General features: G+C 43.8%; 1 protein-coding gene across 1 annotated transcript; it reads right to left on the reverse strand.

Annotated features, from left to right (window-relative positions):
- Positions 1–9,923: 9,923 nt before the first annotated feature.
- NPY1R (neuropeptide Y receptor Y1) lies at positions 9,924–20,869 on the reverse strand. Its single transcript, XM_009936918.2, has 3 exons — positions 20,609–20,869; positions 16,372–17,210; positions 9,924–16,251 (listed from the first exon to the last, which is right to left on the reverse strand). Exons 2-3 carry the CDS (start codon positions 17,116–17,118, stop codon positions 15,793–15,795), a joined length of 1,206 nt encoding a protein of 401 aa, XP_009935220.2. The 5' UTR covers positions 17,119–17,210; positions 20,609–20,869; the 3' UTR covers positions 9,924–15,792.
- Positions 20,870–23,458: the final 2,589 nt, after the last annotated feature.

Consider the following 23,458-nt stretch of genomic DNA (forward strand, 5'->3'; position numbering starts at 1 on the left):
TCACAATGTCTTATTGCAGGCAAATTTGAACTGTTTCTAACCAAGCTGAGGTGATTAACTCAAGAACAGCATCCTGCCAACATGGCTACTAGCAATGCTCCAGGAATACATTCACTTATAATGAAGACCAGTCCCCTCACTAAAAAGAAACTTTAAAGAGCCCTCTGTAATATAGTAAAACCTATGAGAAACAGCTAGTCACTAGCTAAAAAGCTAGTCTCTTAAGCAATTTTTACAGCAGAAGATATTATCTCTAATCTTTCCCAGGGAATTCATCCTTTCCAGTTTTGTTTAGAGGAGGGCAGCCCAAGATTTCGTGCAAAACCCTGAATCCAGGAATCTGCCTGGCCATGCCCTAGCTGTCATTGAAAGGGAGTGAAAAAATTTTGAGCACGTTTCCTGTTTCAGATGATCAGAACACAAAAATATGTGGGATGTGCCATGGAGCACAGCTCATATGCAGCAACAACATTAATGTTCAACAAGGTAAAGAATGCATGTCTCGTATTGCAATGAAATCTGTTTTCCTACAGATTTTTGTAGGTTCCACAGCAGGGCCTTGATACTTACTACTGAGTCAATCAAATGTAACCTAGTATTACATTTAAAACTCCCAGTATCACAAATTATATATTCAGAGCAATTCTAAAAAGTTGCCGGAGGGGATCAGCAAGGAAAAACCTAAGACGTTGATATGAATGGCTGGTGATGAGAATTGTGCTGATCCTGCATCAAGTTACCATATCTGAAATGTAAAGGAGGTTTTATTTCTATTTGAAGAGTTCAGAGGGAGGTGATAGTGAGGAACAAACACCATGGGTACAGAAATGGGTCGGCTGGTTTGTGTATTGACAGTTTGTAGGCTGGCTATCTTAATCCCCCAGACTGCAAAAGACAAATGTAACAGCTGTTACCTAAATTATCTGAAATGTATTTGCAGCACAAATGGGACTGTATCACAGGCAAGGTACAGAGTGATTATGCCACATGTTAATACTAATGCAACAAACATAGGGAAGATCTTGGGGAAAGGCAGCTGGATGATTATCCCATGCGTGGCATTTTGGTCACTGGCCTCCGTTAAGCTATCTTGAGTGCAGTAGTCAGAATAGTTTGAGGCTAGAGACTACACAGGGATAAATATGGATTCCAAGATCTTTTCTAATGACATCAGACAGGTTGCTTTCTGCTTCTTTATCTTCATCACTATTATGTCTATATAGCAAAAATAATTTTAAATGCATGAGATACTGTCTTTTAATCAGAGTTAGGTGTCTAAGTCTTTATTGTGTCTCTGAAAATTAAGCCTTTAGTGTTTCTGGTTTAGCTTTCCCATTATACATACTGACTACAGTATAAAACTTAAATGGACCCCGTAGATACTCTAAGTACTGTCAAATGAAGAAAGAATAAAAGAAGAACAAAGAACATAAATCCCTGATACTGCAAAAAGCTAAATTCCTTCTGGAAAATACTGATCAATTTCTTCCCTTAAAAAGTTAGGTTAATACTGTGTTGGGTTTATTTCACACATTGTGTAAGTCAGACACAATTATCTTCCATGACCATCATTAAATCTATCTTAAATTTTAGAAACTGGCCATCAAATTCTTTGTATTCTTTGTATGTTGTAAGTCAGAGAGCTAGTAAGACCATTTGAAGGGCAGAAAAAGGAAAATATTTTTTAAAAAGGAACGGAACAGAAGGGAAATGATGGAACAAACTCCACAGAAGAAAAGGAGAACACCTGGGAGTATACCAATGTTAGCACAGTACCAATAGACAGGGGACATAAAGTAAAATCAGCAACTCCTACTACTCTTTCCTCTGGCAAAACTCGTACTGAACCCAGAAAGGAACTCCATTTTGATCTCTTAATTTTATATGCATCTTACAAACAACAGCAATTTACTGAGAAAAAGGACATTAGTCAAAATACCAGGCTACTGTGGGTTCATTTTAGAAATGTGTTTTCAAGTACATGACAGAATACTTTGCATCAAAGTCAAGTTCTATTTTACTGTGAAACTTCTGAAAAGTCAAGAAGTAACAGTATTCTAAAAACCTATAGATTTTTATTTCAGTGACTTGCCTTCTATTCGCAATGATCTTTCCAATCTGTCTAATGATGAACTTGAATGTATTTATTAGACATTTACATGCAAATGTTGTAAAGTGTAATCCAGATACATGCCCCTGCAATTATTTGCTAGGACAGTCAGTTAAAATGTCCCAGCACTGGGTATTAATATAATGTGCACATCTATATCTTAGGGGCTGGACTGAAACTCAGTTAAAATAATTTCACATTTCAGACTTTAGTCCTTATTTCTCTCTTTCAAGAAAATGCTGGCGTTCAAACTTCAATATGCAATATGAACCAGCCTCAGTAAACATAGTAAATAAATTCAGACATAGGCTCTGTGTTTATTAGTATCAAGTATCAGAGTCTCTGAGCACTTTACAAGGGATACAGTTTGAGTCACGTATGATTTCATAGGTCAAGCTTAGCTAGATCAAGGCAATTCCCTCTAAGTCAGAACTTTGAAAGTGAGCTGAAAATTGGAGTTCACAGTGGTTCAACACAGTAATTGCTGATAAAAGTATCGCATACTGATTTAAGCAAGACAGGTTGAACCTGCTTGCACACCAGAATATATTTGGAGAAAGCTCTAATGTCAGGTCTAGTGACATTGCTTAGCCTACTCCTCAAACAGAATGTTGACCACTGCATTTTCCTGAATACAGTTCTCCAGACTGAAGGGCGATAACTCTTTCTTTACTTGTTGGATGTAGCCCTGCAGCAGTCTGTTTCTTCCACGTAGTTTCCAGCTGAAGAAAAAAATAAATCACAGAAATACCAGCCTTTGCAATCCAGAGACCCATACTGTGGATCACTGCACAAGGTTGTAGAGTTTACTAGAAAATGTATATTTCCATGATTACCATGTTTCTCGGAACAGAGCTAACAACTTCTACAGTATAGTGTGCATGAAAGGTGGTTCTGTATGAAAAGGTAATAATGGTTGTCAGCACGCAAAGCTTAAGTGAAAAGACAAGCGCAGACTCATTTAGAGCAGTAAGCACTCCAGGCTCTAGACAAAGTCCAATCAAGTCTTTTCATTTGGCAAAACCAGCTGTTCACGCAATGATGGCCGCCCAAGACAGTAAACCTCATAGCAGGTCAGAGCTACCACTGATAGGTTAACAAGTATTTCCCATATTGCAGCTTCAGGGCACAGTCTGACTAGCATCTTTATGTGGCCATGCCAGCCTGAGCACTGTGCATTCCTGTCCTCAGTCATTCACTCATTCCCCGCATTAACCTCTGCCCTTCACTTCAGAACAAGTGTTTATTTAGCCAGGTGATAAATTGGACCAATTCCCTCATTCAAATCCCTTCTTCGTTGTTAGGTTTGTTGTTATTAAGCTGGATCTATGCTGCAGCTTAGTTTACCCTTCAGTGTGACAAGTGATTGTGATGCATACGGCGTGGGAAGAGAGGAAAGTGGGGAGAGGGATTGCTTAATCCTGGGCCATGCCTACGAGAGGTCCGTGTGATCATCATTTCTGTGATTGCAATATTGGCTGATTGCTATGGGAATAGAGAGGGTTAGCGTGAAGAGCTGCAAACACAACACTGAAAGGAAACAAAGACCCAGGCTCACTTGCAACTTGTCTTACAAAAAGTGTCCTGTTGTTCTGGAAACAGTACCATGTATAAGATGTTTCTAAATAAGCATTGCACAAAGAATATGTTTATCTCAGTTTCTGTCTAATTAAAGCGGTGCTATCTGCTCTTGAATTCTGGCTAACTGCTAGGGCACAGTAGCAGAGTAGTTGAAGGTCTAATTAAATACTCCTGCTAGCAGGTATCCTCTTTCAGAGAGCACTGAAAACTCAGCGTAGCTTTCAGATTGGGCCAGTGTGGGCAGAGGCCTTCAATGAGGTTTTTTAATGCGTCAGAACTCTCTGCTACTCTGAACTAAAAACACGAGTTGGAGAGGTGTCTGATGGAGAGGGAGGAGGGTTTAAGAAATCATGTAAAAATATACCTTCTGAGCAGAGAGTTTTTGTTTGGCTCTTTTTTTTTTCTTTTTGCCTAGCTGCAATCATAGTCATTGTACAAACAACACTGCATTTCTAAGAAAACCATGTGAGAAATCAAATGGCAATACCCAGTGTGACAGGGCTAGCACCAATTTTTAGTAAAAAATATGTGAAGAACACTTGTGTCATTATTATGCAGATTGTAGTATAGCATATGTATGTATTCATCAGAAACACTGCTTCATCTGTAGCTTTTTAAAAAAAATGTATTATACCAAGTAAGCAACGTATATTAGAGCAATCAGAACTCTTTCAAGTTCAGCTGGCTTTAGACTTGCAAAAGAATAATTTGTAGTGTCAGCACCTTCACTGACAAGTTCTCTCCCTGACATAGGAACTGTGCTAAAATAGATTTTACTGTTTAGATAATTGTAAGCTTTATAAAAAAAAAAAAATTATGCCCAAACCAAAAACTGTGGCAAACACATGTACTATAACTTGGCCTAGAAACTGATAATTATCATAGATTTCCTACCACAGGTTATTGTAAATGAGAAAATTAGTGAGATTTGAATTGCATGTCTCTACGCCCTGTATCTGCTCCTCGGGTCACCAGATTTGCCCTAGCTATCCCCTTATATTCCCATGCAGACCAACACTGCAATATCAAGACTCTTTCTTGTGGTCCGTAACTCTTGGACCCCATGGTCCTCCTTCCCATGTTGCCCTGCCTGGCTCAGGCATAAGAGCATACTCATTGCCAGGATAATGCTGGCCAGCTGGCTGCTGACAAACATAGCAGGTAAGAGCAAACTTTCTATTCTTTTCCTTACTCAGGAATTGATAAAATTGCTTTTACCTGCTTAGCTCCGAGTCTTCCCCGAACTTAGAAAAGTACAACTGTACCAAGTTACTCTTGTATTCCGTGCTCTTCTAACAGTGTGTGTATGGATCAAATATAGTTTAACAGATCTGTCTAAGAGTTTATTATACCAAATTTGGAAATCAGAGTGAAGTAAGTGGCTATATTTCTGCATGAAATGTTACTTGGATCTTGCTTAATGGATTAGTAAAAGCAATATATCATATAATGTGTTAGCGTTGAAACATTTGCCAAGTAAGTAGAAAGGCTTTTTCAGAGTCCAGTGTCTTTTACAAGATCAGTGAAATCAGATTGTGTTTTTCTGGACATAAATAAGTCCATTGGCCCTGCTGCGATGCAGCCTTACCTCAAGGTGATTGAACAACTAATCCTGGAAACCATTTCTGTAAAGAAATGACATTTGTAAAGAATAGACATTTGAGAACATTGTCTCTGTTATAACACTGGAGTAAAAAAAGTGGAAAGCTAATAGTAAATACAGTGTAGGAAATATGATTGCCAATAGATATGTTTTAGAAACACACAATAATTCATAGCCTGGAGACAACAACATCTTCTCTGAGAGCTTGGCTTGAAGAGAGAAGAAGCTCCATTCTGTGGATAAATTTCTGATGCTGTAGTTCACACAATCTCAGAAAGGCTGAGGTTAGAAGGGGCTTCTGGAGGTCAACTAGTCCATCCTCCCCCCTGTTTAAGTGGACCACCTAGAGGTGGTTGCCCAGGACCATGTCCAGATGGGTTTTGAATATATCCAAGAAGAAGAGACTCCACACACCTCTCTGGGCAACCTGTGCCAGTGCTCAGTCACCCCCACAGTGAAAAAGTGTTTCCTGATGTCCAGAGGGAGCCTCCTGTGTTTCAGGCCCATTGCCTCTGGTCTTGTCACGGAGCACCTCTGAAAAGAGCCACTGATCACCACTCTCTGGGCCTGATCGTTCAGACAGTTTTCTGTCCACCTCACTGCCTGCTTATCCAGCCCATGCTTCATCAGCTTCTCTACAAGCGTGTTATGGGAGACAGTGTCGACAGCCTTAGAGAAGGCAAGGTAGACAATATCCACCATTCTCCCCTCATCTACCAAGCCAGTAGATGGGTTGGCAAAATAACCTTCATCATAGAAGGTTATCAGGTTGGTTAAGCATGACTTCCCCTTTGAGAACCCATGCTGACTACTCCTGATCAACTTCCTGTCCTTCGTGAGCCTGGAAATGGTTTCCAAGATTAGTTGTTCAATCACCTTGAGGTAAGGCTGCATTGCAGCAGGGCCAGTGGACTTATTTATGTCCAGTTTGCTTAAGTATTCCCTAACCAGATCCTCTTCCACCAAAGGTATTCTTTCCTTGTCCCAGCCTTTCCCCTTAGTCTCCAGGGCCTGAGATTTCTGAAGGCTGGTCGTGCTAGTAGAGACTGGTGGAAGAAAGCATTCGGTACCTCAGCGGTTTCAATGTTCTACGTCGCTGCGCCCCCTCCCCATTTAGCAGCAGACCCACATATTCCATAGTCTTCCTTTTGTTGCTTATGTACTTATAGAAGCCCGCCCTGCTGCTTTTCTTGTTGGCTTGTTCCCTTACCAGACTTAGCTCCAGTTGGGCTTTGGCTTTCCTAACCCCATCACTGCATGCTCAAGCGGCAGCTCTATATTCCTCCCATGTTATCTGTCACTTCTTCCCCCTTCTGTATACTTACTTTTTATCTGTACTTATTTTTGTTGGAGTTTTGCCAGGAGCTCCTTTTTCATCCATAAAGGCCTCCTGGTATCTTAGCTTGGCTTCCTGCTCATTGGGATGGACTGCTCTTGAGCTTGGAAGAGACAATCCTTCAATATCAACCAGCTTGCCTGGCCCCCTCTTCCCTCCAGGGCCCTATCCTATAGGACTCTTTCAGGCAGACCCCTGAAGAGGGTTAAATCTGCTCTCCGGAAGCCCAGGGTTGTGATCTTGCTTTTTGTCCTCCTCCCTCCTTTTAGGATCCTGAATTCCACCATCACTGCAGCCAAGGCTGCCTTTGATCTTCGCATCCCTGACAAGCCTTTCCTTATTTGCAAGTATGAGGTCCAGCAGAGCATGTCTTCTCATTGGGTGCTCTATTATTTGTGGCAGGAAGTTATCATCAATGGTCTCCAGGAACCTCCTGGATTGCTTGTGCTCTGCAGGTATCAGGGTGGTTAAAGTCTGTCATGAGCAACAGGGCCTGTGAACGTGAGACTTCTAGCTGTCTGCATACGGCCTCATCTACTGTTTTCCTGATCAGGCAGCCTATAGCAGAACCCACTACAGCATCACCCATACTGGCTTGTTCCTTAATCCTTACCCATAAGCTCTCAGTTGGCTCTTCATCCATCTTCAGAAGAGCTCCATGCACTCCAACTGCTCTCTCACATAAAGGGCAACTCCACCTCCTCGCTGTCCTGTCCTTCCTAAAGAGCCTGTATCCCTTCATTGCAACACTCCAGTCATGGGAGCCATCCCACCACATTGCCATGATCCCAACAAGATCATAGCCCTGCAGTCACACACAGATCTCAATTTATTCACATTTATTCCCCATGCTGCACACATTAGTGTCCAGGCACATCAGAGAGGCACGCTGGCATGCTGATTTCCCAGAAAGGGGTTGGAGATTTTTCCCAAATTGGTGTCTTGTAGGCACTTCCTTGCTTACCTGCAAGTGCTTGAGGTGACTCTATTTAAGATCTGTTTTGTTGGATTTGTCTTTGCCTTCATTCACACGACCCCAGGCCCTTTGCTTGTCAGCCCTGTCAGTCACTCTCTCACACGGCTGCTGGTAATACTCTTCATCTTACATCACTCCCAGTTTAAAGCCCTTCTTACCAGGTCAGCCATCCTGCTGACAAAGATACCTTTGCCTCACTTAGTGAGGTAGATCCCATCTCTCCCAAGCAGATGTTGATACTCGGACAAGGTCCCATGGTCACAGAAACCAAAGCCATGTTGTCAACACCAGCTGCACGGCCAGCGCAGCTGTGTAATCGGCACAGCTCAGTTTGTTCCTCCAAACCACAGGAACATGCCCTGATTATAAAAACTGATAAAATTTTAGGACTTTTTTATAAATATATAAAATTCATTTAAAGTGAGCATCTTAAAATGCTACTTTAAGTGATATTAAGCATACATATTTTACTGTGTAGCATATAATACTTCAAATTATAACACCAGTAACGTGTATATCCTGCTTAAAAGAACAAACATTTAAAGAGCAGGTATTCGGCTTGTACAATACCGTTTCAGCTCCAAACAGCTTGTTACCTTTGGCAAATCTGCCAGGTCCAAGTGAAAATTTCCAAGGAATTCAAAATCTGTAGAAAGGAAGGGAGAACAGGCAGCCAAGGTACATCATTTCCTTAAGGAACAGCCGAGTTAAATATTCAGTATGCTGTCCTGATCCTAGGTAATATAAATTCTATGGACCTAAAAAAACAGTCTGACAGCCTTCGCAGACTGATTTCATTTATCTGCCTCATGTACACCATAATCTTCTGAACAATGTCAGAGAAGTTACCACAGCATTGGATTAATGTGAGTGAGACCAGGCTCGGGATTTGTAATTCCACCATTTATGATTTGTCACTGGGTTATCTGAGTGCATAATTTCCACCACAAAAACGTTAGCATTTGAATTCAAGTTTCTACATGGTGACTTAAAGGTGCCCTTACCTAATTCTGAATACAGCCTTTTGTAAGCAACAATTTGCAGTGGTTTTATTCATGACTGCTGGTGTTCCTGCTGTAGGAGCACCATTACTGGGTAAATCCACAGCCCCTGCTGAAGGCAGAGATTCCGTACTGCCGGGAGTGATGTTTAAATGTCAGCTGTGCTGCCTAAGCGTTAGTGATAATTTTTTTTGACAAAGTGAAAAAGCAGCAGTAATAATAATAGTAATAAACTAAGCCCAAACTTTAGTAGTTGAAATCTATAAATATGTATACCTGTGAAGAGCCAAAACTACATTCAGAATTCCTAGTGCCCTCGTCAATTTTCTGTGAGACAAATTGGTTTAACTCAGTAAGCCAGACAGCTTGGCAGATACGTTTAACTTGTAACTATGTCAAGAAAATGCATCAGAGTAAAGCTTGCAGAAGAACCTAAGAGGATAACATTCTTGTGAGTACCAGCTGAAGAAAACTTGTTGATATGTCCCTCAGACTGACATGGACAACTGGGGAGCTGTGCCTCTGCCGAATCCGCACAGATACAAAAATGTCACTTTTTATAGCCTGCTGCCCTCTCTAGGAAGCAGGTATTCAGACACGTGTCGCACTTTAGTGTCCCTTGAAATAAGGACCTTACCCAAAGCTCACTGAAGTCAACAAGAGGCTTGCCATTAACCTTGCAGTGTCAGGCTTTAAGGCTCTTGCATTAGCACCTGTGTAATTGTAAGCACATAAACATGGTGACTGACATCCAGCAGACTGCCACTGCACCCAAAATTATAATCAAGGCCTAACTGAAGAGCCTCAAATGTTAGTCACAGTAATCATGGAAAAAATTGGAAACGATAATCCATTCCTATATATTAAATCTCTTAAAAGTACAACATTTACTAGTCTTAAAGAGAAAGAAGTGAACACTTTTGCATATGCATGTTGAAGTGTATTGCAAACAATGAGCAGCTCATAGGCAATCACGAGGGCCATAGGTAAGGAAACAGGTTGTGTTACCCAGTGTCTCCTCCTAGCTGGACATCTGCGAGGTCCTAGCTAGGTGACTAGCTGGTCACCAAGAGAAATCATTAGATACATAGACTTAGCTGACATTTGGATTGCACCTATTAAAACTACAACAAAAGCTTTAAATGAAAAGGGCTGAATAACGGTATGCAACAAATATATTTTCTACTTATTTACCAGCTGAAGCATCATCACGTTGCCAGTCACATTTCTAAAAATCCTGTATGGCCTTTCACCCTTATGTTCAAGCACACATTGAATAGGATCTTTCAAGAACATCTTTTCACAGACAGCTTTTATTAAGAAACAATATAAATAGCATAATAAAAATGTCATCACTTGTTTGGGGGGGAAGATTGCAAAGAGAAAAACAGCAGCACGGTATCAGTGTGAACACAAACCAAGAAAGACAAGGAGAGCTTTGTTGATCAGGTTACTCCTCCTGCCACAAACAAATGTTCTCCATGTTGTGCAGAAGTGAGAACAAACAGATTCATGTGCAGGGGGTGGGTGCGATGAAAAGCTGTTATTTTTCAATTGTGCCAAAAACATTCTGTTTCGTTCATCTCAAAAAGAGATCTGAAGTGAAGAATCTTAAAATAAATTTTCAGAGTCATTTATAAAGATCAATATCCCTTTTCTGAAAACAGGAGCAGAGAACCTATTAATCACACATATTTCTGACCACCACTTTTCCAAAAAAACCCCACCATTTGCATATCAGTCTGTTGTCCCCCAAAATAAATAAATGTCTCAGTCTCCCTTTGAGTCTTTTTGCATATATCTGACAGAATGCATCAAGGCTTCATCTAGATCGTCTGCTTTTTTTCTCTTTTCCAAACTCTGTGTATCTATTTCCCTATATATCTGAAATTTTGCATAGTTTGTGGCAAGTTAGTTAACCATGCAGAGCCTCCTTTGTGCACATTTTCACCTGCTGCAAATTTCTTGCAACTAAGGCTGATTTATGTCAGATAACCAGATCATCAACCCAGAACTTTGGAAAACACAAGACTGTGTGTACTGTCAGTTTTGCTGCAATGACCTGGATGTTCTATACGGACATAATGCTTACATGGGTTTTGTAAATGATGTACTTCTATGGAGTGCAAATTTTGAGGAACTTGCCTACCAGAAACTTGCCAGAAGATATAGTTTAAATGAAAGAAACTATTTAAAGTACTATCCTGGACAGAGTTGAATTTTACAATATATTTGAGCACTTTACAAGTTGGGAGCGTGAATTCCCATGACTTCCTCAGAAACTGGCTGCCAAGGGTATGAAGTGACAGCAGGAGCACCGTGGAAGACAGAGGAAGGGAGGCAGTAGTCGCTAGGCCTAGTGCGGGCCCAGGTAGCCAGTTGTCCCTGAGCAGCCCGTGTAGATAATGGGGAGAAAGCCATTTTGGTAGATGCGTAGCACCTCGAGTAGAGCAGGTGTGAGGGCCCTCGGATTGCCCCTGGAGGAGGCTGGGAAGACTGCTGTCCTCCAGATGAAGTTAGTCTTTGTGAATGCTCTCCATAATATTCTTCAATTAGACCATGAACACTGTTTTGCACCGGCAGGAACATTGAATAGAAGTTATTTCTGACCACAGGTTAATTAAAGTGCAGGAGAATAAAGCTGGTCATATTTTTCCCTCTTACATGTAAACCTCAAGCATTTGAAATTCTGCAAAACACGGACAGAAGAAAAGAATTGTCTTTCACATCAACTTCAGTAATGACTTAGGTATTTGATAATGACTCAGGGAAGCAGATACCACATATTAAAGAACACAGGAATGAAGAGGACATGGTAGAACTTGGAGTTGTATATATCCTTTAGCTGAGAAATGGCTATCAGCAAAATTTATCATTTGGTTTTAATTATTATTTCTCCACCCTTTCTACTCAGCTGAATTAATTCAATATGTTTCAGACAGAGGTGTTATTTAAGCTCATGTTTCCTATTGTTACATATGCTTTAAAAATAACAGGAAAAAAGTTTCCTTATTGTCTTCATTTCTGTGCACTGGTTTGGTAAATTCTTGGAGACAAGGAATTAGGGAGCAAAGACTTAAGCTGAAGCATTTTCAGGCACTGGACTCCAAAGAAAATCCAGAGAAAATTCCAGAGAATATCTATATGCCATTAATTTATTTCTATAATAAGCTGAAATCCAAAATTTGATTTTCCAGGAACTACGTGAGCTGCCAGCCAGCAGTGCACTTTTATTCAGTAGAGTGCCTAGGCAAATTACTAACTTTAAGCAAATTCTCCAGTTTCAATGATCTCAGAACATTTTCCTGACGTCAGAATCAGAATTTGATGAACAGACCTGGATTCAAACATATGCTGATTTAGAGTCTGAATATGAATCGGTATCAAATTTTGCTTTTAGGATCCATTACTAACAGCTGGCACTGTACTGCAAGAGGGCAGAGTCAGAGTATATGAACCCTTAGCCCTTCACACCTTGATCACTGATGAGATGCAGTCAGCATCAGCTCAAGCGTCCTGGGGGCTCCTGTCAAGTTAATCCCTTTTCCTGGTTTAAACCTCGTTTCTTTATGAGGTGGAAAAAACAGAGTTGATATTTTTTTTAAATATACAGCTTTTTCCTAGCCTACCAACAGCAGGTATTATTGATAATTAATTGCTTCCTTTATTATTTTCCTTTTTTTAATGAAGATGTGAAAGTTGTGGATTATCGTACATAGTGACAATAACACAACCAAGAGATGTGTTCAAAAAAAGCAATATGGGAATACAGAAGTATTTATTAAGATAAGATACAAATATGCTGGTGTATTTAGATTATGCAGAAGCTTTAAATGTCTGTGGTGGATAAAAGTGAAGGTTAAGATGATAAAATAACTGACAAATGAAGCAGATATTAATGTTTATTAAATAGTTACATTTGGCATTTAGGGCTGTAGATTTGACATGAAACGTATTGCACATAAAGAGTAAGATACTTTATAGATCCCTCACTGTTCTTTTTTTTTGTCAGTAAAACTTTTCTACCAGTCTGAAAGATGAAGAGGGATCTTCAGGCATTTGAGATAGGAATCAGCATGTGCTGAAGTGTGGAGAGTTTGACAAAACAGCGCATAGGAAGAACAAATATCAAACCAGAATGACTGAGAAATGATAGAGAAACATGAAAACTGACAGCTTACCCTGTAAAGAAATTTAGCATATAGAGGATGAGAAGCCACGCTGGAGTTCTGAAATTGAAAAAGAGGATTAGCGTTGTAGCCTGGTGTCAAGAGGGGAAAGCCTCCAGTGGCTTTGGAGGACTCCAGCATCAAGTCATGAAACCAAAGACAAAAATACTGCTCTCAGTAGATGTCATCTGCACCCTGCAGATGTCAGGTCACTGCCTCGAGACTACTTTTATCTTTGTCCTCATAACAAATTCCTCAGAAGAGCATTGACTTTGCTTCTGAAATTCTCCAAATACATTTTCCTGCTGAACACTCTTTACGCTGTGTTCATTCTCGGTGTCGTTGCAAGCAGCATCGCCTGTGCTATCTGTCTGGCAATGTGCTAGCCTGTGTCCTCAGCAGAGGCTCAGAAAGGCTTCTTGCAGGGAAACATATAGGAGAAGCCTGATCCTAGGACAGGAGCGCAGCGGAAAAATGGCTCCTGAGCCTGACACAGATGAGCCGAGGGAATGCTCCTACTTACACTTCAGCTTATGTGTCAGGCGTTGGCAGGCAAAAACCACCTGACACGCGTTCTCAGGAGACAGTATGAGACAATGTCAAGTGGGCTGTACGATCTGAGGCTGTCCCTCAAGCAGGAGAAAGGTTGACATAGGAGGAATTATGTTGCTATCCCGCTGGAGACCTCTGAATCTTGGGACACACCAGTTTCAGGCCTCTGTGTACCAGCAGGTTCCTCTAAAGTTGCTCCAACGCCTACTCTGTATAATACCTAATTCAGCCTGCCCAAAAATTTCCAGTACACTAACTGGAAACTTACTCAGATAATTCCATTTTCTTCTTCCACTTGATTGGGAGAAAGTGCTTTTTTCAAAAATGGGAAAAAAACATAAAATTCACTGTGATTTTCTTTCTAATGGGAAAAACCCACTGTGACATTCTTAACAGAAAAAACACGGCTGGGTTTCTACATTGTATGTCTCTGTGAAATCACACACCCCTTAGCATACGAACATTATCGTGAAGTGACAGGGGAATAATTTCAGGACCCTCTTGTCAAATTACTAGCAACGTGCTCCAAAGAGAGCCACAAAGAAAAGTGAAATCTCATAAAATACAAAAGGGCAAACCTCTGAAAGAAACTTCTGTCTTATAATTCATTTTCTACACTCCCTTTCTGTTCTCAACAACAGAAACCTCCTTTTTAATTAAATTATCTGTCAGTAGAGAAATACATGGAATTATAATGCACAAGAACACATTGCTACTTTAATATTCTACACTATTTATAAGACAGCACAAGGCACGGTTTTTGACTTTTAAATACTGGCAAATCAAATAATTTTCATTTCTTAGGCATTTAACCATGTCAGATTTAGAACATATTAAATTCACCATCACATCCTGAGATCTTTCTGCTCGGAAAGATATCAGGTCAGATTTCCATTTATGCTACATTTACATTTATATCCATTTTAAAGACCCTCTTCTCTGCGAGAATGGTTTCAAGTGACCTTGCTAAAAGGAAGTAGGGTCTATATTGTATTTTAAAAAGCTGATTGTTCGAAAAGGCATTGATTATAAAGCAAAGTCCACTGCATGACACAGAACCTCAGCAGGCTGATAGTGTTGTATTTTCATTTACAGCAGTCAGGTAATGCGGGTTTCCCTCAGCTGGGGATCTAGTCATGTATATTTTGTGTAATTAGAGGATATATATTTTAAGCAATAACATACAGATCTCTACTGTATATATTTGGCAAATATTTCCACACTTCAACCAACTGCAGAAACTGTGAGTTTGGAAGCTAAACATCCCAGTTACACCCAAATGATATCCATATACTCCTTTTAAAATTTTGCAGATCTTGATCAAACTATCCATTGTCTTGGAGATAATCCAGGTTTATACCATTGCATCTGAACACAGAATATTATGAGGCTATATATAATTTATATAGATCAGCACTAATTGTTATCAAAAGACCCAGGCAGCTAAAGCTTGTTTCTTTAATACCAGACCTGATTTTCACTGTCACCTGCAAGAGTGGAATTGCACCTCATACAGACAGCAAACAGTCCCATCTCCCTTTAGATTCTGGACACAGGTCTCAAGGAGAACATACATGGTTCATAGGCTTGGGACGGACAGTCCATTTCATCCCAGCAAGCCTAACTCCTGTCAGTGATGGCAGATGAAAATGGGGTTTGGGTTTTTTAAATTAAAAAGCCTGCACTATTAAAATCAGCTATAATCAGTTGGGACTGAAGGTCCATTTGCGCTTTCATTTGCTTTGGTGAAACATCAGAGTTATCCCATTGTGCTCTGTGGAATTACTGTAGGGTTTTATTCTCATAAATGAGAACAGAATTTCTCTCTTAATCCTGTCTTTGAACCTAAGTGGTTACAGCCTGAATTACCTCTGTGAATGAGACAAATACATGTCCCACTTTAACACATTCTACAGGTTTCACAGAATCATTTTCTGCGTGCCTACACTGATTTTACAGGATTTTAACATTGATCAAAAGATGGATTAAAAAAAAAACAAAATAAAATTGAAGAAGAAGAACTCTTAGATGTCCTAATTCTCTGCTGGGATGGATGTCCTCTGCAGTGACAGCCTCCCTGTGGTTCGGATTGTTTCTAGTGGTCTTAGATGGACACTCCTGAAAACGACTTCTTTGAAAAAAAATCAATAAATATATCTTTGTGCTAAAGTGCATAACTGTACAAAGAAAACAGAACAAAAGACAGCTGATGAAAACCATAGGTAGTAGCAGGTCCGACTATGCCTTGTAATAAGATTCAGATATAACTGCTGCGAACATTAGAGCAGTGAAAGGGGCAAAAATGCACAGCGCAGATTTTCAAAGTGACAACAATCAAAGTTCCTTGGAAAAAGAAGAAAAACATTACCCATTTTGTACTTGTTATGTAATTGTGCTTGTCCTTGGACACGTTTCACCTGCGATCACACTTCCAGCAGTTTGGTGTAGCATTTTTATTACTTCTTTATATTTTGTCATCATCATCACTATTTATTTTTTTAAATGCGACTGGGCTTGCCTGCTTTAAAGAGGTTTTTGAAACATCTGTGTGCATGGTGGACATGGCTATAGTCTCATAATCCTCCTCACGGGAGCGGAAATGACAAAAATGGAATAAAAACTGCAGGTCCCTTTGGAAGTTCTTGTTGAGAAACCCATAGAAGATGGGGTTCACACAGGTAGAGATCATGGCGGTGAGGTGGCAAATCAGGAACAACAGGTTGTGGCTGCAGGTAGCGACAGGCAGAATTTCATGATTCCAATCAAACATGATATTGAAGATAGTGAGAGGCAGCCAGCAAACCGCAAATGCGACCACTATCGAGATCAGCATGACGTTGATCCTTTTGGTTTCAGAGGATCGGTACTTATTGTCTCTCATCTTGTCCATCATGCTGTTCCTTTTTTTTAATCGTATGTATATCTGCAGAAAATTCAACAGAGAAAGACACACGGGACAATTTAACCTACAACCATCATCTTTGAAAGGAAAAACAGACATCAGACAGAAGGAAGTACGTATCGCAAGGGGATTCTCTCTTACCTTTAAGTAGCAAACAAATATAAAACAAAGCGGTCCAAAGTACTGAAGCACCAAAAGCGTCGTGGTGTAAGAAAGCCTGGCAGTGTCCAAGGGGAACAGGTCCAGACACACGTATTTGTCCTTGTATTCCTCAAACGTTATGTTTCTGAAGGGCTCATCCGTTAACACGTGGTAGATCAGGAAAGGCAGAGAGGAAGCGGTGGCTAAAACCCAAATGGCAGCAATCCCCAGGTAGGCATGTCTGTTGTTCGGCCTCCAGCCGCGGGGATTGACGATCAGCTGATGGCGTTCAACAGCGATGAGGACTAAGGAAAAGACCGAGACGGTGATGGAGGCGCACTGCACGAAAGGGTTCAGCTTGCACATGGCCTCCCCAAAAATCCAGTGGTCCATTAAAGTATACACAAAGGTAAAGGGAAGACACATGATGGTCACTAGAAGATCGGAAAAGGACAGGTTAACAATGAGGATGTTGGTAACGTTGCGCATCTCCTTCTGCTTTAAAATGATGACAATCAAGGCCAGGTTTCCAGAGACTCCCAGAATGATCACCGTCCCGTAAGCCAAGGCCAGAGTGAAGACCATGGCCAAAGGCACGTGGCAGTCCTCATCCTCAAACTGCAAGAACTGCGAGTTCTTCTCCGAAAAGTTCAGGTGACCAGAAATATTTCCCAGGAGGGCGAGGGCCGAGGCGTTCATGTCGTTTCCAGCGCACCCTACCACCTTCTCAGCTGCCGCCGCCTTCATCCGAACCGCTCCGGAGCTCAACAGCCGCCCATCAGCCCGTCAGCGGACCCTCGGCCGGGCCCGCTCCCCGGCGCCGCATCGCCCTCGCACGCCTGCGGAGAAGGCAAGGAGCAGGGCCGGTCACCCCGCGCGCCTCCCGCGCCGGCACCCTGCACCGGGCCCCGCGGGTGGGCGCCCAGCCGCCCCGGCATTCGCCTGCCCGCAGCAGGGGGCTCCGAGCCGCCACTGCCGCTCTCCCGCGGGTGGGCACCGCCATCCCCGCCGCCCGGGGAAAGCCCCGCGGGTGGGCACCGCCAGCCCCGCCGCCCGGGGAAAGCCCCGCGGGTGGGCACCGCCAGCCCCGCCGCCCGGGGAAAACCCCGCGGGTGGGCACCGCCAGCCCCGCCGCCCGGGGAAAACCCCGCGGGTGGGCACCGCCAGCCCCGCCGCCCGGGAAACCCCGCGGGTGGGCACCGCCAGTCCCGCCGCTCTCCCGCGGGTGGGCACCGCCAGCCCCGCCGCCCGGGAAACCCCGCGGGTGGGCACTGCCAGCACCCCGGTGCCCAGGAAACCCCGCGGGTGGGCACCGCCAGCCCCGCCGCCCGGGAAAGCCCCGCGGGTGGGCACCCCGGTCCGAGGCGGGAGCGGGGGCTGCACTCCGGGGGCAGGGGGTGAAGCCCGGATCCAAATGCGGGAGGCGCGTCCCCTTCCCGGCCCCTTCCCGCTGTTACACGAAACATCGATCTGAGAAGCAGTTTCAGTCTCCCACCAGCGTATTTGATATTTTACATCTCCTTTTTACAAGTTTAATCTGCAAAGGTCTGCTTTCTCGTGCTGTTATAAGTGGAATTATATCTGGCCATTGCGTAAGGAGGGGGGAAAACCCATCTGACTGATGTGAGGGGAGGAAAAATTGCTCCAAAAAGCGCTGCATTCCTTTTTACCCAACACATACACTTGACGTTGAGTGGCCGAGTGCCCACAGTGGCACTGGCACTGAGTCAAAGGCAAATCAGGAACTCTGAACACCTTAACGTCAGACAGCAGGGCTGTGCAGCAAAGAAAGAACAAAACAAGATGAAAAACAAAAAATAATAGCAAAAATTAAAACACTGCAGAAAACATCTTTACCTGTGCAACACAAATAGGCATGCCAAAATAACCACCCCTTTGCAAGGCCTCAGATTTTAAAGTCAGAGAAACATGGGCTTATGTGTCCAGGAGGAAAAAAGAAAATAAAAGAAAAAAAAAAAAGGAAAGAAAGAAATCAAATAACCAGACACAACTTTACTCCATCTCACTGTTAGTGGTAGCCACCCTGAATCTGGAACTTTCCCTCTGCCCACTCTCCCATGGGCTAAATTTATTTTTCACTTAACCTTAAGTTATTGTAATGAAAGTAATGCCACTTAAAATTTACACGAGTGGGTTTCAAACCTGGCTCCATGTGGCACTTATCAACAAAGCTGTAAAAACATTGCCCACTAAAATGTGCTTCATTAAAAGTTACCCTGAATGGGTAAGCTTTTGGTCTTACATGATAGATCTCAGTATAGATCTCAGTGCCATCGAAGTCTCTGGAGCAGAATCGCCCTTGTCACTGGTGGCAGACACCCTTTTAACCAGCTGTGGGCTGGGGACCGGAGCTGGGGCTGCCTCCTGGCTGGGGCAGAGCCAGCGTGCGAGGAGGGCTGGGCTTACAGCCCCGGCTCCTCCTGAGGGTCAGCAAAAGGATGACCATGCCAACGCCATCTCTTCTCACCGGTGTCACGAGCTCACCTCAGCTGGCTCTGCCGGCCCTTTGTGATGACCACACGGCTACGTGAAACTGCGACAGGGTAGGCAGCTTGCCTCTGAGGGACATTTTGCTGTCAAAGTTGACATCAATGACTGCAGAGAAAAGCATCTCTGCATGAGGTTTGGCTCCGCTAATTTTCAAGCTGGCTAGGCATGCACCTGGGCATTCTCTCTCAGACCTGCTGCTTCTGCTACTACCTTGTAGCGGAGAGCTACAAGGATGATGAGGGGACTGGAACATCTCCCCTACGAGGAGAGGCTGATGGAGCTGGGCTTGTTCAGCCTGAAGAAGAGAAGGCTGCGAGGGGACCTAATATATACTTACAAATATCTGAAGGGTGGGTGTGAGGAGGATGGGGCCAAGCTCTTTTCAGTGGTGCCCAGTGACAGGACAAGGGGCAATGGGCACAAACTGAAGCACAGGAAGTTCCGTCTGAACATGAGGAAGAACTTCTTCCCTCTGAGGGTGACGGAGCACTGGAACAGGCTGCCTAGGGAGGTTGTGGAGTCTCCTTCTCTGGAGATATTCAAGACCCGCCTGGACAAGGTACTGTGCAGCCTGCTGTAGGTGACCCTGCTTCGGCAGGAGGGTTGGACTAGATGACCCACATAGGTCCCTTCCAACCCCTACCATTCTGTGATTCTGTGACTCTGTGATTCTAAATACTAATTCTAATACTAAATAAAGGTCTCCCCAGATCACGTAGTCCAGTTTAGGATCCCATAAAGAACATCCCACCCCCCCAGGGCTTCTTGAAGCATCGCTTCATCCAGAGCCAGAAGTAGGTGCTTTACCCAAAGGGCAAGCATTGCGGGGGATGCAGTCAGGACTCCTCAATTTCCAGCAGTGTGACTTTAACCCATGTCGAAAAATCAACGACTGGATTTAATCATGATCTCCACCACCACTCGTACAGCACGAGGTGGGCAGTCCAGCCCTGGGACTTACCAGGACGATGTCAGGAGCAGAGTGGGTGAGGACCCATGTCCTGAAAGCAGACAACTGGGCAGGTTTTCTCACCAGCTGGGACCAAGCTGCACCCAGCAATGAGGTGGCCTAGGTTTCAGGCTCTTGGTTTTAATTTTCCCTTAGCCAAGTTCTGCTCTTGCTTATTTATTAAATATCAAACTCGAAACCAGAAAATGCCACTGCTCCTTCTTCCCTCGCCTCTCCCCATAGCAGAGATGCAACCTAAGAGCATGGCTGGGAACCAGCTCAGAAACTGAGCGCTGCTGGCAAGTGACAAGGAGCCCTTCCTCCCTGCCCGCCTCTCCAGAATGGACCAGACAGCAGGAGGGGATGAGGTTGCATCTCCTGGACAGCTGCGCTGTTCCCTGTCCCCTATCCCATCAGCTCCCAAGCCAGGAGGGAGATCCCTCCCCATCCTGGGTGCTGGCACGGGGTGGGGAGAGCCCACCCTTCCGACTCTCCAGGAGGATTTAGGTCAAAAGTTTAGCACCGACAGACAGAAAGGGTGAAATAAGATGCTGTGAGGTGACTGGAAATGCACTGTAAAACTATTGGAGCTCTTCAAAAGGAAGGACAAAATGCTGTCAGCCCAAGCCGATGGTTCACCTAGCCACTCGCAAGTCCACCCTGGAGCCTACCCCTCCCTGGGATCTTGCCATCTGCACCTAAAGAGCAAGCAAACACCAGCCTGACCGGCACCCAACCACCCACAGTCATGGGAAAGCAACCGCAGGGGAAACTCACCTTGCAACTGCTCTGCCCGTCTTTGGTGTGCTCAAGGGCCGGCTCGGGAAGCTGGATGGAGAAGGAGTGGGGAAAGGGAAAGGATCCTCTGGTATTCCTCCAGCTGAGATCCTAAAGATTGGTGAGGGAGGCTGGAGACTCCCCCTTAAAGCCGAACTCCACCTTACCCCAGCATCACATGATGGTGCTCTGCTGAGCAGATCCTGAAAACCTCACTGCAAGCACATCACCTTTAAATTACACATCTGGGGGTGGGTTGCCTAGTAATTCCGAAATAAATGCAATTAAATATTGAAACAAAAGGGGAGGGGGGAGAGCGCAGGGAAAAGCTCGGGAAGGGAGGCAGTTTCAAACCGCTGCCTGGCTGGTTCAGCAGTTTGTCTGCGAGTTATTGCCATCTCGTGGCCGAACGAAAGATGGAAACAGAAGCTTTGTTGGAAAGCAGACGAGGAGGCAACTTTAAGGAGCAAGTTACAAAGTTCGGGTTTGGCTTTTTAAACCAGTACAGCTAGCTTCTGGTCTGTATTTATCATGAGGAGTAATGACTGGATTAATAAGAATTGTCATGTTGCTGTTCTTGCTATTTTTTTTAAGTTAAAGCAATAAGAAACTATTTTAAAGTAAATTAAGTCAATAAAGTATCAAACCTCAAGAAAATACAGCTGTCCCTGTGGCCCTTGTGGGTATTTTTCTGATTCATCCCAGCCGAGTGGTTCATCATCCTGTAGGACCCGTGGAAAAAGAAAGGCATTTCTGCAGGTTCATATAGAGCAAGGGGATATTCCAGGGAGCTGGAAGGAACGTGGACCCCTGAAACTAAAGAACAAATCTCCATAGTGAGAAGAAGAGCTGGAGAGGTGGCAGCTGTTGCCTTGACGAGCTCTTCCGCTTCTTTTGAAAACTCCAGTTTCCAGCAACCAGACTTTTTTTTTTTTTTTAATGCAGCTGGCATGAGTACCTCTGCAAACTACCACCAGCTACAGGAAGGTAGTTTATTGAACAAATTCGTAAAAAGTAAAATGGAAAAATTTGTTTTCTATTCACTCCTTTCATGACCCTGAAATACCTTGCTCTCTCACTCACAAAAAAACACCGCTGCAGAAAAAGCATGAGACCAGTGGGTCTGGAAGCCGGTACAGAAGTCCGAGAGAAGTTACCCACATAAACAACTTCAAAAATGCCCTGAAAAACCCTGCAGGCTGTCTTAGGATTTTGGATTTCTTGGAAAACAGAAGTGCCCTAACTCCTCCAAGTGTCCAGATAAATTTTTGAAGTGTAAGGAGTTACAGTCTCTCACATTCTCACCTTCAGGCGTATGCCTCTTGCGTGGTGACACTGTTACGTTGCGGATAATGCTCAAGTGAGGAACCGTGTTCATTATTGCTAAAAAATTAGTTGCACAGAATAAAGGATTGCAACATTTGTTGCAGAATGAGCCTCATGAGAAGGTTTCCGAACCCAACTCTGAGGTTTATGTTTACGCTGTATTTCCAGGAGCTCGGCTCCTCTGCATTGTAACTGCAGTCCTCGATGTGAGAAAGCCAAGTGCAGGCATACCTCAAGGTTGCTATAAACCAGCAGCTGGGGCACTGCTGACATTTTAACAGCAGCAGCCAGAAGGTAAGTGCAGGCTGTATATAATGCCTCTCAAGAACTTTAGTCATACGGGGGTCATTAACATGCACCAGTCTCCATCTGCGCAGAGCAAAGGTGGATACACTCGGGCAGAGATCTAAACTGAAGATCCCATAAAGAGCACGTTTGTGTCTGAGGCAGCGAGACCCTAGGACATGTAGAACTGAGGACTCTCATTGCTATGGATGTGGAATAATCCATTCACATTACAAAAAAAGAGAACTGTTGCCCAATACAGAGATTTTTAAGGGCAATAGCTGTATTGCTAGGCAGGAAAAAAGTCTTTTTCTATGCCAGGATGATCCCACTACTTCCCTGAAATGCTCTTACCCATATGGGCAAGAGGGCTGTTTTAAAAATTAAAATAAGCATTCTGTGATACAGAATTGTAGTATTCTGCCAACAGGTATCCAGAGCAGAGGTACATTTTCAGGACCAGTTCAGAATAAGAGGCTTGGGTTTGCATGACAAGGTAGCTGGGGGGGCTGCAGTGGTTAGAAACCACCAAGAGCTGCTCTCATCTTGGACAGAGCCTTTTTCAGCCAACTCCAAAACGGACCCAACCCTGGCCAAAGCTGAGCTCATCAGTGATGCTGGCGGTGCCCTTGTGATAACATATTTAAGAAAGGGTAAAAAGTGCTGCGCACCAGTTGTGAGAGAGAGGAATGAGAAAAATGTGCGAGAACCAGCTCTTCAGACACCAAGGTCAGTTAAGAAGGAGAGGGAGGAGGTGCTCCAGGCGCTGGAGCACAGATTCCCCTGCAGCCTGTGGTGAGAACCATGGTGACAGAAGTCGTTCCCCTGCAGCTCATGGAGGGCCATGATGGAGCAGATATCCATGCTGTCGTCCATGGAGAGGAGCCTACGCTGGAACAGGTTTTCTGGACGGACTTGTGACCCCACGGGGGACCCATGCTGGAGCAGTCTGTTCCTGAAGGACTGCACCCTGTGAAAGGGACCCATGCTGGAGCAGCTATTGAAGAACTGCAGCCCATGGGAAGGACCTACGCTGGAGCAGTTCGTGAAGGACTGTACCCCATGGGAGGGACGCTGGAGCAGAGGAGCAGAGGAGCAGCATGAGGAGGAAGGAGTGGCAGAGACAATGTGTTATGAACTGACTGCAACATCTATCGCCCTTCCTTCTGCACTGCCCAGGGGCATGGGAATGTAGAAGAGTCAGGAGGAAGCAGTGAGGATGAGTCTGGGAAGGGGGAG

Source organism: Opisthocomus hoazin, chromosome 5, assembly GCF_030867145.1.
Source record: "Opisthocomus hoazin isolate bOpiHoa1 chromosome 5, bOpiHoa1.hap1, whole genome shotgun sequence".
NCBI lineage: Eukaryota > Metazoa > Chordata > Aves > Opisthocomiformes > Opisthocomidae > Opisthocomus > Opisthocomus hoazin.